The sequence below is a fragment of the Lissotriton vulgaris genome, unplaced genomic scaffold (genome assembly GCF_964263255.1).
Source record: "Lissotriton vulgaris unplaced genomic scaffold, aLisVul1.2 SCAFFOLD_2046, whole genome shotgun sequence".
Taxonomy (NCBI): domain Eukaryota; kingdom Metazoa; phylum Chordata; class Amphibia; order Caudata; family Salamandridae; genus Lissotriton; species Lissotriton vulgaris.
Window position 1 is genome coordinate 418905 of NW_028243252.1, and position 17112 is coordinate 436016.

The 17112-nt window shown below is 49.3% G+C and overlaps 1 protein-coding gene across 1 annotated transcript; it reads right to left on the bottom strand.

Moving 5' to 3' along the window:
* Positions 1–694: 694 nt before the first annotated feature.
* LOC147668652 (cis-aconitate decarboxylase-like) lies at positions 695–16666 on the bottom strand. The gene is made up of 6 exons (XM_086948551.1): positions 16370–16666; positions 14012–14066; positions 10323–10510; positions 4794–4886; positions 3954–4159; positions 695–2710 (listed from the first exon to the last, which is right to left on the bottom strand). The coding sequence occupies exons 1-6, from the start codon at positions 16388–16390 to the stop codon at positions 1789–1791; spliced, it is 1485 nt and encodes a 494-aa protein (XP_086804677.1). The 5' UTR covers positions 16391–16666; the 3' UTR covers positions 695–1788.
* Between the last annotated feature and the right edge of the window lie 446 nt (positions 16667–17112).

A 17112-nucleotide genomic window follows, 5' to 3' on the forward strand; every position in this document is an offset into this window, starting at 1 on the left:
TAATATCTGACGTAATGCCATTCCAGAATGGCTCTCTCTGTAAGTGATACAATTCACAAACTTGCAGCCAGGGACCGCCACCTCTGTCTTCCTTGTGTTTTCAGTGTAGAGACCTTTTCCACGTTGGTGACGATCTCCACATACTAAGCTCCATGAATTAGTAGTATAAATAGCAGAGACTGAGTGTGTGGTGGGAAAATGGGGAAAATCTACTACTAAATGAGAGGGGTGCAGCCCCATCGCACATAGGGCATCAACTGCAACAACAACAAGGTGAGGATGGAATGACCAGGGCTGCATTCCAGTGCATCATTTTTCACCCACAATGCCACTCTATACAAACACCCACATTGTGCAAATCAGTACCAGCCCTGCCCCTCATGGGAACAATGATTCCTGAACTGCCAGTCAAGATCCCCACGGGGAAGGGGGCTCAATCAACCCCAGAATGACTTTGCCCAATTTGGGGCTCGTCAGTAGGGTTTAGCTTAATTCTTATGGCACATTGAAAGCATGTCTATTGCCCTTCTGGGGGTTCCTTCAGTACCCAACATACAAGACTAACTCTTTCCATGAGCCCCATAGTCCCTAAGCTGCCCTTCACCTGACTGACTTTTCAGTGGCTTCTCACTGGGCATTTTACCTCTAATAGTTGGAAAAATGCAAATCACAAATATTCAGTATAACGCACACCAGAATGCATGTTGGTGCCTGTGTTGTTTCTCAGTCCCGAGTCACAGTTATGGATTTCATGCTTGTTATTTATGCAACAGGTGAAATGTTCAAAGTTAATAGAAAGTTTATTCAGTTTATGCAAAAAAATCTTGCTATGGTACAAACGGATGACACAAATCAAATGTATTGCAGGTCTGATTCGCTTCTGCTCTGAGGCTGAAATTGAGCTGCCCTTGGCAGGCAACGTCATGTGACTTGATGCTTATCCTCTTCAATTTCACATCATTGACTTCATTGAGGCCAGCTGATAAACACAGGCTCACAGAAACCTAAGCTCCAGGGCTTCACTAAAACCTAAGTCCCAAAAAGGAATTATTAAATATTGTGGCTGGGTGATGCCCAGTGCTACCTGCTAGCATGTGATTGCTGGGTGTCCCATGGTGAGCCTGTAAAGTGTAACAGGCTCCACCTGGTGACGCAGCAGTCACATCACCACGGCCCATCTTAGCAGGGTCAGTTGGTTTCAAGCAGTGATGAGCACCCTCATTTGGAAATTCTTCATTTGTTCATCACTCAATTAAACAGGACTAAGTGTCTTCACATGGGTTGGGCCTTCTCTATAAATAGGACAGCATGATTTACAAAAATACAAGCTTTGGACCAGCCAATGCCCTGAGTCGAACTACACAATAATTACAGAAAATATTAACATTGAAAGTTACATTACAGAGGTCAATCACACTATTATTGAAAAATAAATATACTTAATAGAAAATACAGAATTGCTTCTAAAAGCAGCAGTGCACTGAATTATAAATACTTTAGTTCAAAACGGATTACTCGGAAGGAGTCAACCCAGAAACAGCATCAGACTGTCCCCCGAATGAGAATTTACAAGGAGCCAGGGATCTGTATGGTTCATCTGTTTGGGGGAACTCTGAAATGGTAAATATATTTCTATGACAGTCCTGTCATAATTCACACAAGAATGTTTAACAACATATTTTGCACATTTCCCAGGAATCCAGAAGGAATGGACCTCACTGCTGGCATTGAAAGGGATACAGTTCAGGGCAAAGACAGCTGTTGCATATATTTCTGATTGACAGCTGCCTATTGCAGGGAGGAGGCCAGGCTTGAGCTGTCTTCCAGGCGCTCTATATCCTCCACCATCTCAATGATATCCTCAGCCTGGTATTTGGGCAGCACATGGAGAGCATTGGAGCGGAACTTCTCACGGAGCGAGTTTTGGCTGAGGGGCTTCCTCCAGTGCCCATAGAAGGTATCACACCGCCCCGACAGGAGAGTCCCGTCCTCCAGCAGAAGAACCACCTCTCCGTACATCTTGTCAAAGTTGGCTTCATTGTCTACAGGATGCTCCAGCACCACCTTCTCCAGCAGGTTGATCAGACCAGGTCTCATGAGGTTGTCCTCAGTGAAAGAAGAGATGCCCAGTTCTCCGTCCAGGAGGGCTGTGCACGCATTGAACTGGAACGAGTGTCGGGCCTCGTGTTCTGACTCAGGGAAGGGCCTGTTGATGTACTTAGACACTGGGACCCTCAGAAGAATTCTCTGGATGGCAGAGGGATTGAAGCAACCCATGAGATTGACGAGTCGGTTCCTTACTAACATGGCAGCGTCTGCGACCCAGTGCATGCCCAAGTGTGCAGGGAATCTCTTGAAGGCGATGTCTTGCTTCTCCAGGAGGAAACTACAGTCTTCACCTGGCATTTCCTGGGGTGAGGGCTGGTAGTTACCATAGAAAGCGCTGAACCCTGAGCAGCCAGGAACATCATCCAAGATGAGGGGGTTGGCCTCCATCCCACGGGCGGCCAGAAGCGCTGCTTCCATCCCAAGACGGGTGGCATTGCCAATGTGTAGAGGCTTGGCAAGGGTTGCGGCATTGGCCATGGGTGCCCCCGCCAGGGAAGTGGCAATTGCCAGAGCATGGGCGCACTGGTCTTTATTCAAGGAAAGGAGCTTGGCTATCGCAGCAGCACTGCCCATGGTGCCAACCACAGAGGGAGGGTGAAACCTGGAAGGAGACAGAGAAAAATCAGACATTGATGCCAAGTGAAGTAATGTGATTACTGTAAACAGTGAAAACGCGATCAGATCATGTCAGGTATGTAATAACGTATGGCAGTAACATATGAAGGAACCATCCACTGAACAGTATTAGAAAACGTATCCTCTTACTCAATCGTACACATCATCAACAGTTACCAAGAGTAAGGGTTGCAGAAGCTTCCTTTGATTTATAATGTAGTTGGGTGGTTATATATATTGTGAGATCATTAACTGAAGAGACCCTTTATAGCTGTAATATCAGACGGATAATGAAAGTGATAAAATGAGGTCCATGCACCACAGATGAAATGCTAAGATTGGCAATACAATGCCAAGCATGCTGGCTTTTCTACCTTCTATGCGAGAGGCAAAGCGGAAACATGACCAGGAAGGGGGCAGGGGGTGATTATCTTCATGTAAGGTGGCATTGGAGGGGACTGTTACTAATAGCATCACTGTCCAGGTGCTTTCAAGTACTAACAGTTGTTAGTTGTCCTTCCCCTTCATTATGTGCATTGCATGTGAGGTGGGCGGTTAACAGAGATTAATGCACTGTGAATAGTAGCCAAAACAGGTTAATATCAGACATTTATTTCTAGGGAATCACAGTAATATCAGCAATGTAATATGTAATGCTACTTATATCATGCAGTAAAGCCAGACAAGTATACTAATGATATGGTGCGGTATTGGCACATTAAGAAAATTCAATGTTTACAACCTACTAAGTTCCATTTGCATGTGCTTATTTTGAGGGCATCATATGTGCATCGGAGGCATAGTTTGGCGTCTGTGGAATATCAAATTAACCTCTTGGCAGTGTTGCTGTCCTTTGTGCTCATCACATTTTTTGTGGGGGTATAAATGCCCACTGTGGTCATCTCACCGAGCTAGTGGCGCCCTCTGTGGGCATTATATGTACTCCCTGATGATGCTGCTGTCCTTTGAGGGCATCATAAATGCAAGTTAATTTGATTGACGTCCTCTGTGGGTATTATATATAGTCCTAGTTATTTAAACACACTCTGTGGGCATAATGCATGGACCCTCTGCATCTAAATGCCATCTGTAGACACCATGATTAACTGCTAGAAATGTAAATGCCATTTGAGGGCATCACACATAGCTCCTCAATTAAGCACAAACCCTCTGTTAGCATAGCACATAGCTCCTCGATACATACATCGTCTTGGTGTGCATGACAATACCTCTTTGGGATGTTGCTGGCCTCACTGGAGAACCTCATGAGTCTTCCTTGCACCTCGATGCCCACGTTGAATGCCAGCAGGAGGTCTGCACCGCTGGGCCTTGAACCCATAGGCAGCATCTGAGAAGTAGCCAAGAGGGCAGGCAGCAGAGCACCCGAGGGGTGGGTGGCAGGGTGCCAGGTGTCATCAAAGTCCATAGCGTGAGTCTGTGGAGAGAGGAGAGAGAGTTAGAGGACCTTTAAAGAATATTCAGAGACAGCTCTGCTGCCCAGTACTGAAGAGGGAGGATTCAAGCTCTGCCAATCAGCAGAGCGACAATCCCATTGACCAATAGGAGCTAAGTACAGAAGGCGGAGGAGACATGATGTCATTCAGAAGATTGACTATTCCTCCGCCCTATAGAAACATATTACAGAAGGGAGATGATCCCATAATTCACAATTGGACATTCAGCTATGCTATTGTCTGAGAGAACCCCTCTCCAAAGAGGGCAGAGGACAGGAGGATCCAGTATTCACAAGACAATCCACGTCATCGCCTTCTAGAATCCTTTAGAGAATAAATGGTCCATTTGCCACACAACAAGTAGGGATCCAGATCCATGTCCAATCACTGTGTCCATGGAGGGTGCATGTTCATCCTAGAAACTCACAGCTCACACCTGGAAGGTTATTTTGGCGTTCAACCATATTGATGTGAACCAGGGGTGGGGATTCGGGCAAAGTGTAAAGCTGCCTGGTCTTCACCCTCACACCTCAGTCTAACAGTTGCACTGACATTACACACAGATTCATAGGCTAATCAATAGATTGAATGAGAGGGAGCTGCCCGGTGCCTTACCGCCACTCCATTGGTGTATGCAGCAAGAGTGGGCGAGAATCGCAGTCCACGTCGTACGTAAACAGAGCTTGTTGCAGAAGGGGGATACAGGTCCTGTTAGAGGAGAAAGAGAGAAACTCTTATGAGGCGACAATGCACCGACTGATACATCCTGTGGGGTTTATCAGGAGCTACTTAGGAGTATAGACACCCCTGCATGAGTCATGCACAGGATAGTACAGGGAAACAACCTATCCCAGTGCAAGGTTTACTCCTTACAGCCTATGACACTATCCCGTAAGATGCACTGAGCTCTAAACTCCTCCCATCCATGGGTGGTGAGAACATTGTAAATAACCCATCCTTCTCAACCCAACAGGTGTCTTCACCTCCCATTGTAAGTAGCAGGAAACCTTGTTAAACATAGTTAGTCAAAGACAGATTACATGCATCTTTATCTTAAAAAAACAAATCCCATTGGCATATTGACCCACCTAGGCTTGTTGGGACCTCTGTTGTCTGATGGTACAAGGTTGTCTAACTCTGAAGTCTAATCTGTAGAACCTCAAACACATGAGTAATTGTTCGTAACTTTGCATGTGGTATTGGCCGGTATGTAGTTGACAGCTGGTCTATCCTTGGCAGTAAGTTTTTGTCTATGGATCAGGCGGAGGCAGACTGAAGCATTATATGAAACTGGTGACCCATGACCAGTTAGTTGAACATCAAACACAGAACTATTTGTGTGCTACTTTGTACACGGTATTGCCCAGGATGTAGTTGACAGTACGTTTTTGTCTATAGATCACGTAGCGGCAGGAACTGGTTGTGAAATTGTTGACCCATGGCCGGTTAGTTGAATTAATATCTGATTTTCTTTACTTAGTAATATCTCAGCTAAATATTCAACTGAAACATCTCGTCTGCCTTTAGTTGGGTGTTGCTGCTTATATTGAAGTCTAATTTCTCCTGCATAATAGAATTTGGATACCCTTACATAACAAACACCCACCCTGATGGTAAACAGATATGACTTAACCCCTTTGCTGCGGCGGCTATTCCGCCGCAGCGCTAAGGGGGAGGCGGGGCCGCGCGGCGGTCCCGTGCTCATGACGGAACCGCTCCATCACGGCCCACGGGTGAGCTGTGCTTGTGACCGAACAGTTAGATCATGGCCCCGCCCGCTCTTCAGAACGTCAGCGCAGGCGCGGAATTCGCGCCGCGCAGGCTCGGCGAGCGGGCCGTAACGGAACCGTTCCGTCACCAGCACAGCCCACCTGAGTCTCGTGACGGAAAGATTCCGTCACGAGCATGGGAGGGGTTAATTGCAGAGGCCGCCGCACCCACCCGCAGGGTGGGGGAGGCTCAAAGGCCGGCGCCATAACCCACGCTGTGCCAACAGGGGGATGGAACTGGCCCTGGGTGCCCCGAAGCGGCCTGGACCAGCGGAAGCGGGGTGCGCACCAGCCACCCCGACAGGAAGTGACCTTGTGACTTCGGCGCCCATGGGGGGCGACCAATGGCCAACCTTGCTACCTTTGAACCCCCCAATCAAAGGGGTTTCACCTGAAGCCCATAGGGGGCTCAGGGGGGGCGGAAACGGGGTGCGCACCAGCCACCCCGACAGGAAGTGACCTTGTGACCTCGGCGCCCATGGGGGGCGACCAATGGCTAAACTTGCTACCTTTGAACCCCCCAATCAATGGGGGTCTCACCTGGAGCCCATAGGGGGCTCAAGGGGATTTAAGCACCGCCGCTCCCCAGCCAGAATCACAACGTCTTCGAAGGAGCTGGGAGAGCGGCGCGACAACGACATCGTTTGAAGAAGACCGATTGCGACAGGAGGCGGCGAAGGACGGACGTAACAGAAGGACGACAGCACGGAGCGGCGCGCCGGTCAAGTTCTCCACCCAGCTCCCCGGGATCCGAAGCGTCGGAGAGAGAAGACGAGCTCGGCGACCTTTTCCAAGCTCCAGCGCGGTAAGCATTGTCTAGCTTGAAGCGCGCATCGAGCCGCTTCTTCGGACACACAGCACGCACGTGCAAAGAAGTTCAAAGGCGGGTCCGGAATTCCTTCCGACCCAGCGGCGCAGGCTAGCCCGCTGAAACCAGATCTAGGCCTTGGGGACAACATGGCGGAAGATCAGCCAGGAGACATGGCGGAAGTGTTGAAGAAGATCCGCGAGATATCGGCGGTACACAGCGACGAATGGCTCCAGCCCCATTTGGCCAAAGGGAAGGAGAATAGGCCGGACGGCCAGGCGGAGGAGGAAGCAGGCCCGTCAGCACCCAAGAAGCCTAAGACCTCGCCGAGGAAGAGGACGGCCAAGAGGAATCCCCCAAAGAAAGTGCGACAGAAGCTCCCGCCGCTGAAGTCAGTCGACAGCAAGCAAAAGGATACGAACGACAGAGCGGTTAATGGTGAGCATATTAGTACCATTGTGAAAGAATGCTTGAAATCGCTCGCTCCGGCGCTACTGAACAGCTCAGGGCAGGGGGCGGCGGGGCCCAGGGAACAACGCACCGACGAGTCAGGGGGCTTAACTTGGCATATGATGGATCCGGGGTGGGCCCGACAGTCAAGGGTGCAGGATCAGGTGGGCCTGTCCCCACAGGGGGATCAGGTTTCCCCATTACCCGGTTGGGGGTATAATACTGGGTCCGGGAGCCCGGGGTCGGGGGGGCTAGGCAGTGACCTGTACGCCAGACCATCCCCCGGTCCTGCCTCCTTGACGACGAAAGCCACGGGGCTCGCGTGCCTTATTCCTCTCGCAGTGAAAGAGAGGATATGGCGCAAGGAGTTCATCGATATATTCTCGCTCCTAGAAATACAGCTAGAGGGCCTCGACCTGACCACATGTGACAGGAGAGAGGACGAGAAAAGGGAGAGGCGAGGGGCTAGAAAGGAGCGGAACTTTGAGAATTGGCTAGACGCTTTTAGGATCATGGCGTGTATCATAGTAGAGAGGTTCCCGCATTGCGCGGCTGACCTATGGCTGTATGAGGCTAACATACATTCTGCGCAGAGGCAATTCCCCGGGGATGCATGGTTGGAATACGATAAGGGTTTAAGGTTAAAAATGCAGAGGCACCCAGAGATGGAGTGGAACGAGGAGGACGTTTCAGGTTTTATTCATAAGATGCTCGCGGCCAAAGAAGTTAGAGCCTGGACGGGGAAATACGACCAGTCCTTTCGGAGCTCGTCCCACAAGGGGAAGAACAAAAGTCACCAGAAACATTTCCCTAGGCGGTCCAACTCCCCCCCCGCGACCAAGGCCATATGCTGGCGGTATGATGCGGGGGACTGTTCATGGGGCTCCTCGTGCAAATTCCAACATGCGTGCTCAAGCTGCGGAGGGAAGCACGCGGCAGCTACATGCAAAGGCTCCAAGCGGGAAGCAAAGAGCGAAAAGAAGGAGAAACACAAGAAGCACTAGCCCGAAGGCCAGTGGGGGCATGACACTAGTAGACATTGAGCAGTGCCAGCTGGCTAGGTCCCCCATTAATACACAACAGCTGCGCAGTTTAGCAAACAGGTATCCAAACAAAACAGACGCAAAGACGCTGGTTGAGGGTTTTGAAGAAGGCTTCATTATCCCGTTTCAAGGCTCACTGCCATTAACAGGAGCGAAGAACTTACAGTCAGCCAGGCAGCATCCCCGGGTGGTGGGCGCGAAGATAGAAAAAGAGAGGAACTTGGGCAGAATCGAGGGCCCCCTCCCCCAAGAAGTGTGCGAAGGAATAGTCATCTCCCCACTAGGGGTGGTTCCGAAGAAAGAAAAGGGCCAATTCAGGCTGATACACCACTTGTCATACCCCGAGGGGGGGTCCGTAAACGATGGCATCGACCAGGAAGCATGCTCGGTGGGTTACGCGTCAGTGGACGACGCTATCGCGCTAGTCAAAGCGTCAGGGAAAGGGGCTCTCATGGCCAAGGCGGACATCGAATCTGCCTTTCGGTTATTACCGGTACACCCGACCAGCTTTCACCTGCTGGGCTTCCAATGGGAAGGGGACACGTACGTCGACAAAGCCATGCCCATGGGGTGTGCCATATCTTGTGCCTATTTTGAACAATTCGCCACTTTCCTGGAATGGGCCCTCCACGACAGACATCAAGGGGGCGGGAAGCTGCACTACCTGGACGACTTCCTGTTCACAGGGCCGGCGGGATCGCCGACGTGCGCCAGTACATTGGCGGCGTTCGAGGACCTGACCGAAACACTCGGAGTCCCCTTAGCAAAAGAGAAGACGACAGGCCCAACGACTAGACTGACGTTTTTGGGCATTGAGCTTGACTCCACGACGGGGACCGCCAGGCTCCCCCCGGAGAAGGTACAAGAGTTCAGGGAAGAAATAGCCAAACTAAGAGGCCGGCACAAAGCCACCCTCAGGGACATACAAGGGGTGATAGGCAGGCTGAACTTTGCGGCGAGGGTCATCCCGCCCGCATGATTGAGTATTTGCTTGCATGCATTTGTGGCGTCTTTTATCTTGCACTATTTTAGGCAATGACTATATGCACATGTCTAGGAGGAATGTGCAAAAGTCCTGAACTGCCTGAAACCCTTGACATGTGGAATGCACAAACTATCTGCAAACTTGGAACAAGTATTAGGTAGACCCTACTAGCCAATGTTTGAGAATTTCTCTACCAGAATGCTAGGGTTTCACACCAGTGGTCATGAGAAACTTTTCTGTGCTCGAAGATTGTCGTCATTGACTGCTAACACCTCTCCACCAGGTTATGGAACCGGAACAAGGATGTTCTACAAATCTGCCTGGAGAAGCTGCCTGAGAGCTGCCTTGAGGGGAAGAGCTGACTGACTCCTACAGTGTAAGAGAAGAATATTAACAGAACTGGGACTTGAGAAATTGATAGACGCTGCCACAAACCTAGGAATGTTTTTGGTGAGGAGTGGTAGACGAGGAGGAGAACCCAGAAATGGGAGGAGCCAAAAGACCTGCTTCTCGATAGGGCAGTGGGCCAGAGTTCACACTGAAGAGAGCACACAATGTCTCAGGCCTGAAAATCCTCAAACAGAAATTGTTACATTAATTATTGTGCACCATGTTTGTCTTGCAGTCTACTATTTTTTGTGCAGTATTATGTTGTGTGGCTAAGGTAAAGCACTTTTTCTCTTTGAGTAAAAACACTGGCTGGCAAGAATCTAATGATTACTATTAGACGTTTGATTGAGTTTTGAATGTCAGTCCCACACCACCTCTTTGAGTAAGACTTGAAACTGCACAACTTAGCTACCAATGGGATGAAGTGCTTAAGGGGTGCACTTTGTGCCCAGTTTTTTTGTGTTCAGTTTTGCGTTCAGTAGTAGGGTTAATACTCAGGACACAAGTGATAAAAGGCTTTGACTGCTCAAATTTGAGGGACTGTCCTGGGACTCCCAAAACACTTCACACAATGCTCCATTGATTGGTCTAAGCCCAATCACACATTGTGGGATCTCAGGGAGTTGTTGGCCACCTGTGGTCTAAGGGTTCCTTCTAAAGGGATGATTGATCCATGGTGTGTTCCAGGCCTCATCTTACCTGGCAGTATCCCAAGGCGATGTCGAACACATGCGTTGTGCTTCCCACCAGTCCAACCCCGATGCTGTCCAGGATCATGCGCTTGCTGCGGTGTCGCACCACTTGGGACAGGTGATCCAACTGGACTCCATGGATAAAGGAAGCAAAGCTGCTAGTGACCGCCTTCTCCAGAGGGGAGCCTTCCAGCGCTGCACAGGAAGAAGAGAGAGGATAAGACCTACTGCTCACCAGGGTAGAGTAAGACAAGAAATCCAGCAGATCTGGACCAGAAAGAGAACGAGCTCAAGCGGATCTCAGCCAGCATCGCCCGGACAAGGAGAGGCGGCTGAACGAAGACCTTCGTCAGCGTAGTAGGCACTGGAACATATAACAAACCCTAGATCACATATCATTTACCAAATTCTAGGACACAGAACATTCAACAAACCTTAGGACATAGAACATTTAACAAGCCCATGAACACAGGATATATGTAACAAACCCTAGGACATGGACGTTTAATAAACCCTACGACACGAACATTTAGCAAAACCTACGGCATGGAACATTTAACAAACCATAGAACACAGATATTTAACAAACCCTAAATCACAAATCATTTATCACATAGAAAATTTAACAATCCTGTGGATACAGGATATGTAACAAACCCTACGACAAGAAACATTTAACAAACCCTACAACACAGAACATTTACCAAACCCTAGAGCTCAAATCACTTAACAAACCCTAGGACATAGAACATTTAACAAACCCTTCGATTCGGAACATTTAAGAAACCCAAGGACACACAACATTTAACAAACCCTAGGACAGAGAACATTTAATAAACCCTAGGACAGAGAACATTTAATAAACCCTAGGACACAGAACATTTAATAAACCCTAGGACAGAGAACATTTAATAAACTCTAGGACACAGAACAATTAACAAACCCTAGGACACAGAGAATTTCACAGTAGCGGCCCATGTAGGTAAGAGCGGTGGAGCAGGTTGGGTGGGGGGATTTCGGCAGACGACTACGAGGGAAAACTAATTCCTTCTTTAATTTTGCCTCTTGGTCGTCTGTCAAATCCACCCAGCCGTGCAACACCCATAAGGCTCAAAGGGCTTCAGCCTCCCCTCTCCCCCGTCATGTGTGTAGGCCCAGGCCGAGACAGCTTCCCCACACACAGACAGTTCTTGAGCTGTTGTGGGCTGGCTTGGCAGGCGTCTAATCGCAGCCGCAACCAAGTATTGAACAGGTCTTTAAAAGACCTTACATCAGGGTCTTCAAAATGGGGGCGAGTCCCCTTAGGGGGGCCTCAAGTGATCACAGGGGGGGCTTCAGGCTCAGACCAAATAAAGCATTGTGCTGATAACAGTACTTTATTTTAAGCTGAAAAAATTGAGCGCCACCATCCACTCTGTAATGGGCCATCACTAGCATCTTCTGTCATTCATTTCCAGGCTGGGAGAAGGTGTCAAAAGGGGAGGGGCTCTAAATATTCTTCAATCCCCCACTTCTGATAGTCACACTGTGGATACGTGGATGTGTTAGTAAGGCCTGCCTGACCAGAATAGTATGTTTGGCAATCATGTATTTGATTGCTTTTTTAAAAAACAGTAAAAGAACATAACTGCAATGTTTACATATGTATAGACATGTTTAAACATTGCCAATTTAATAAAATAATTGTGAAAAATTCTGAGGGGGGCCAGATGATTTTTCCCCCCACTGGGGGGGACATTAAAAAGTTTGAAGACCACTGCCTTACATGAAAATGAGTCTTTGGGTTGATGTCACCCGTTCTGGAGCCCCCGCATCTCCACTCTGCCTATTCCTTAAAGCTGCAAATGACTTTCGCTGCCACAGAGTGAGAATGCGTTTACCAGGGTCGGATTGGGATCACAATTCGGCCCGGGCACTGACGAAAAAAGTGGCCCACATTCAAGAGGCGTGGCCCATATTTAAGGGGCGTGGCCCACATTCAAGGGGCGTGCCCTTTCATGAAACACCATTTGCACAGACAAGGAATGAAAGTGGGAGGATACTGTTCTTGCACATGAGCACCTGAAAAGCAGCAAAGCCCCTGCTATTACTAACCTACTCAGCCCTCCCCAGACCTTCAGCTCAGGAGCACATGAACAGAGGTAAGGCCCCTGCAATTAGTAAATTAATCAACCCTCCAGGCCTTGGGAAAATGTCCTGGCAGGGGAGCACAAAACACAGCTTTCTGAGTCATCCAAGGCAGCCAGGTAGCCAGGGGGGAGGCTGAGGTGAAGCTGGTGCATGGGAAGTGCCTTCCCAGTGTGTTCTGGCAGTTTGAGTGTTTACCATTTACTGTAGTATTACCCTTGTACCTGTGTATGGTACCCTTTTGTAACTTGCACACGTCACTTTTCTCTGGTATCACACTGTATGCTACCTCTCACTTTTGTTTGCTTTAGATACTTGCACAAGTGCCACCATTGCCTACGTAACGTTTGTTCTTGTGCTGGAGTGTCTGTCATTAATTGCAGTACTATACCTCTATTTGTATTTTGTACGCTTTTGTAACCTGCACACATATCTCTTTTTCCTCCTGTAATGTATTGTTTGCTCCTCTTGTATTTTGGTTGCTCACTATTGTCACTTTTGATTCATGTAACTTAACGTTTGCTTTTGTAATTTGTCCACTTATAATTTTCTCCTCATGTATTATTGCTGTTCCTAGTGTGAAGCGCTCTGACACCTTCGGGTAAAGTCCGCGCCATATAAAATCGCATAAATAAATAAATAAAACAAAAAAATTCCAAACATCACCAGGCCCCCACAGCAAGACCCATTCTTCCTCGCCCACTGTGCCCTGAATGTGAAGGGCTGTGGGCGAGGTGTTAAGACTAACTGGGGGCCGAGGTGCAAATGGCTCAAAGGCCTGAGAAACACCTGGCCCCCAGGGAGGCCGATTATTACAAACAATCACCCCTCCCCAGCCCAGCCTCCGCTTGATTGCTTGGCAGGGTAGGGGTGAAGGAGAGCACACAGCTGACAATCGCTGTCTGGCCGCACCACGAGGCTGCTTTCATTTTCTCAGTTTCTGTCTCCGTGCCCTCTGTGGGCCGTTTTTTTTCTCCCCTTTCCTAGTCCACTCTCTGTGGACTGGGACAGGGGAGAAAAAAAACGGCCCACACAGGGCACTGAGGCACCGGCCCTTCGGCCCATTCCCGAATGCCCGCCTTGCCAATCCGCCCCTGGCGTTTACTGAGAAGTAGCCTAAGCTTTGTTCTTTGCAGTTTTATGCTGGAAGTATTAGCCCCGCCCCCTCCAAATTTGACCATAGTTGGTGCCTGAATGCCCCTCCACCACCAACTGGCCACTGCTCTTACATGCACGGGCCGCATCTAACATTTAACAAACCCAAGGACACAGAACATTTAACAAACCCTAGGACACAGAACATTAACAAACCCTAGGACACAGAACATTAACAAACCTTAAAATATAGACCATTTAATACACCCAAGGACATAGAAGTTAAAAACACCTGAGGATACACAACATTCAACAAACTTTAGGACGCACATCATTAACAAACCCTCCACAGATCGTTAGCAAGCCCTCCACAGAATATGTATTAAACCACAGGTCACGGCGCAGTGATCCGACCCCCGGACACAGCCCCCCACCCCCTCCCTGAGCCCCAGCGTGAACATGCGTGACACCTACCTTCCAGGGCCGCAGTGTGAGTCCGTCTGGACAGCGAGAGGACGGGCTTTGATTTCTGAAAGAAGAAAGGGTTTGATGTTAGGAAGGTATTTATTTGTGTCTGTGGACCCCTGAGGGTCAGGCAAGGGGCCTCTTCCAAATGTTGAGTCTGAACTCTTCTGTGCACACATACGGATGGACACAAAGGACCGCGCGCGCATCACTGAGCCCCATGCATAATTCCATTTGTATTTACAGCCTGAGGCAGGACCGACAGTATCACAATAATGTCATGTTTCCTTGTCCACGCCCAACAGGAAGTCCCCTCCCCTGAGGGCTCAGTTCACAGATCCTTCAGGCTGCTAATACCCGGCTTCCCTGATGGATTCCACGCTTCGCTGCTCGTGAGAGGTGGCTCGAGCTGCGCGTTATGCTCTAGTGACAGACAGTGCAGCTCGTGTGCATTGCACGTCGGTTACAACGAATGTTTCCGGGGCTTCAGTGGTGGTTTTCAAAGGACGGAGGACGCGCTGCGTACAGCGTGGAAAGTGACCCTCGCACGGGGGTCTTCCCTGGCGCGAGCGCCGGAGTGCAAGGCCTGGTCGTGACTCCAGGGGTGGCCACTGCTACCCCTGCTTGTCCTTAGCTGCCCCCTGCACGTGCTCGCCAGCAGCTGAGAGGCGGCACAGTTTGTACACTGGAGTTAGGGCCAGAGCTGACGTCTGTACTGGGGAACCAGGTGCCAATCTCCACATTTTTGATCGGTCTTAAGTTCTGTCCAAGGTCGATGAAATAGGAATCAGTGAGTGTGGAAGGGGAAGTGTGCAAGACAGCAATTCAGATACGTTCTTTTGTTAGGTCCTGAATCGTGCCTCCCACGCCACCCATTAGATTTTACAGCCCCCTCTTAGCGCCACCTTGAAAGATCTTTGGATAAGCAAATGACTCCACAGACACCCCCTGCTCTGATTTACAAAGCAGCTCACGCTGGGTCCTGGTGACGAGCCCCATTGATTGATCCGTGACGTGCTTGAAAGGTGCTGCCGTAGTATAACTTGAGGGATAAAGGGAGCCTCTGCCTCGGTTAAAGTCAGATCCGCATGAGTACCGGTACTCTCTTCCTTCTAGAAAAAAGTGCCGGTACTCAAGGGGAGAAAATGAAGAAGTGCCGGTACTCAGTACCGGTGAGTACCGGCCCATTGAAAGCACTGAAATTAATATACCTATATATAGAACCTTAGGGTAGTTTGTTTACATATATATTGTGCTTGGTTGCCAAAAGAGGCAAATTAACAATAGCATGCCGGGTAGTTGAATAAATGCATTTAATGTATTAAAATATATTATATAAATTAAAATGAAAAAAAATATTAAAGCAAGGTATTTATTATTGAGCTTAATATTTTCGTAGGTTTTCAGACAATTAATGCATGTATTCATTCATTGGTAGTCGGATAAAATAACTGAAAAAAACTTTTTTTTAAGCAATTGAGGTTTTATCCAGCTTGCAGACTTTTTTAGTTTTTTTAAACAACGTTTTTTATTGCATGTGTTTGTATGTCGGTATGTTTGCTTGTGTGCTCGATTTGTGCACAAAATACGAGAAAGCATTGGGTCTCGCTACTCTGCGAGGTGCGTAATTAACAAATAAATGTGTGTGTACGCGCGTGCTGTGTGTGTTTATGTGTGCGTGCGAGGGAGAGGGGCGAGAGACCACGTGAAAGCGTGAAAAGATCTGTTCGACCTGTGTTCACATCATGGGTGTTGTGTGAGACAGCCTGGAAGAGAGGAAACACCAAAAGAGAAAATAGAGCGAGAATTATGAAATGGGAGAGAAAGAGAAACAGAAATAACAAGAGATGAGAAAGTAGGATAAGAGGAAGTGATAGAAGGAAGGAAAGAGTGTGTATGAGTGTGCGCGCGGGAGAGAAGGTGATTGTAAAATGATTGTGGACTCACGGGAGCCTCGTTTTCAGCGCGCACCCATAGCACAGAGGGGCGCTTGAATCTCTGCCCTAAACCCGAGCGCTGAAAGCCTTGTCTACTTCTGGTCATGGTCTCAGCCACTCCCACCAGATCTAATTCGGACTGGTCCTGCTCGCATCCCGCGGGGATAGAAACAAGCACTGGTCTGTGTAAACTGACGGACCCCTAGTGTTAGCGGTGGTGGAACACGAAGCAAGGCACACTCTCAGTGAAAGGGCTGTGGGAACGCGCGTGCGTGAGGCAAAGAAACAACGTGTCCACCCTCAGTTCCCCAACAATTGAAAGAAGTGTAAACCATAAAAAGTGTTTTAAAAGTGTTCTGAGGCACAGAAGAAACAAGCTACCACAGCCAACGAGCGATACGAGAACACGCGGGTTGGAACAGAGCCTCACCTGGAAGGTAGACAGCAGCATCGTGCGCCTCGAAGCCTTCTTATCCCGAAAGAGCGCCCGTCACTGGTGCTGGCAGAGGGCTGCTGTCTCTGGCGCTGGAGGGTAGATGTCTCTGGTACTGGCAGGCGGCTGCTGTCTCTGGGGCTGGAAGGTAGATGTCTCTGGTGCTGGCAGGCGGCTGCTGTCTCTGGGGCTGGAGGGTAGATGTCTCTGGTGCTGGCAGGCCGCTGCTGTCTCTGGGGCTGGAGGGTAGATGTCTCTGGTGCTGGCAGGCGGCTGCTGTCTCTGGGGCTGCTGGGTAGATGTCTCTGCTGCTGGCAGGCGGCTGCTGTCTCTGGTGCTGGAGGGTAGATGTCTCTGGTGCTGGAAGGCGGCTGCTGTGTCTGGGGCTGGAGGGACTTGTGGGACACCCCCGCGCCGCACGGCCACCAGCTGCTGCGTGTGTTCCCCTCTGCCTGCCTTCTGCCTCGCTGACGCCGTGGTCGCTCCCCTCTGGTTTCCCAGTTGTTTTGCCCTAAATTTGTGCTTGTCTGTTTCTGCCGCCTGCTCGCGTATTTTGCTGTTTTTCCTTGTTTTGCCCTAAATTTGTGCTTGTCTGTTTCTGCCGTCTGCTCGCGTATTTTGCTGTTTTTCCTTGTTTTGCCCGTAATTTGTGCATGTCTGTTTCTGCCGTCTGCTCGCGTATTTTGCTGTTTTTCCTTGTTTTGCCCGTAATTTGTGCTTGTCTGTTTCTGCCGTCTGCT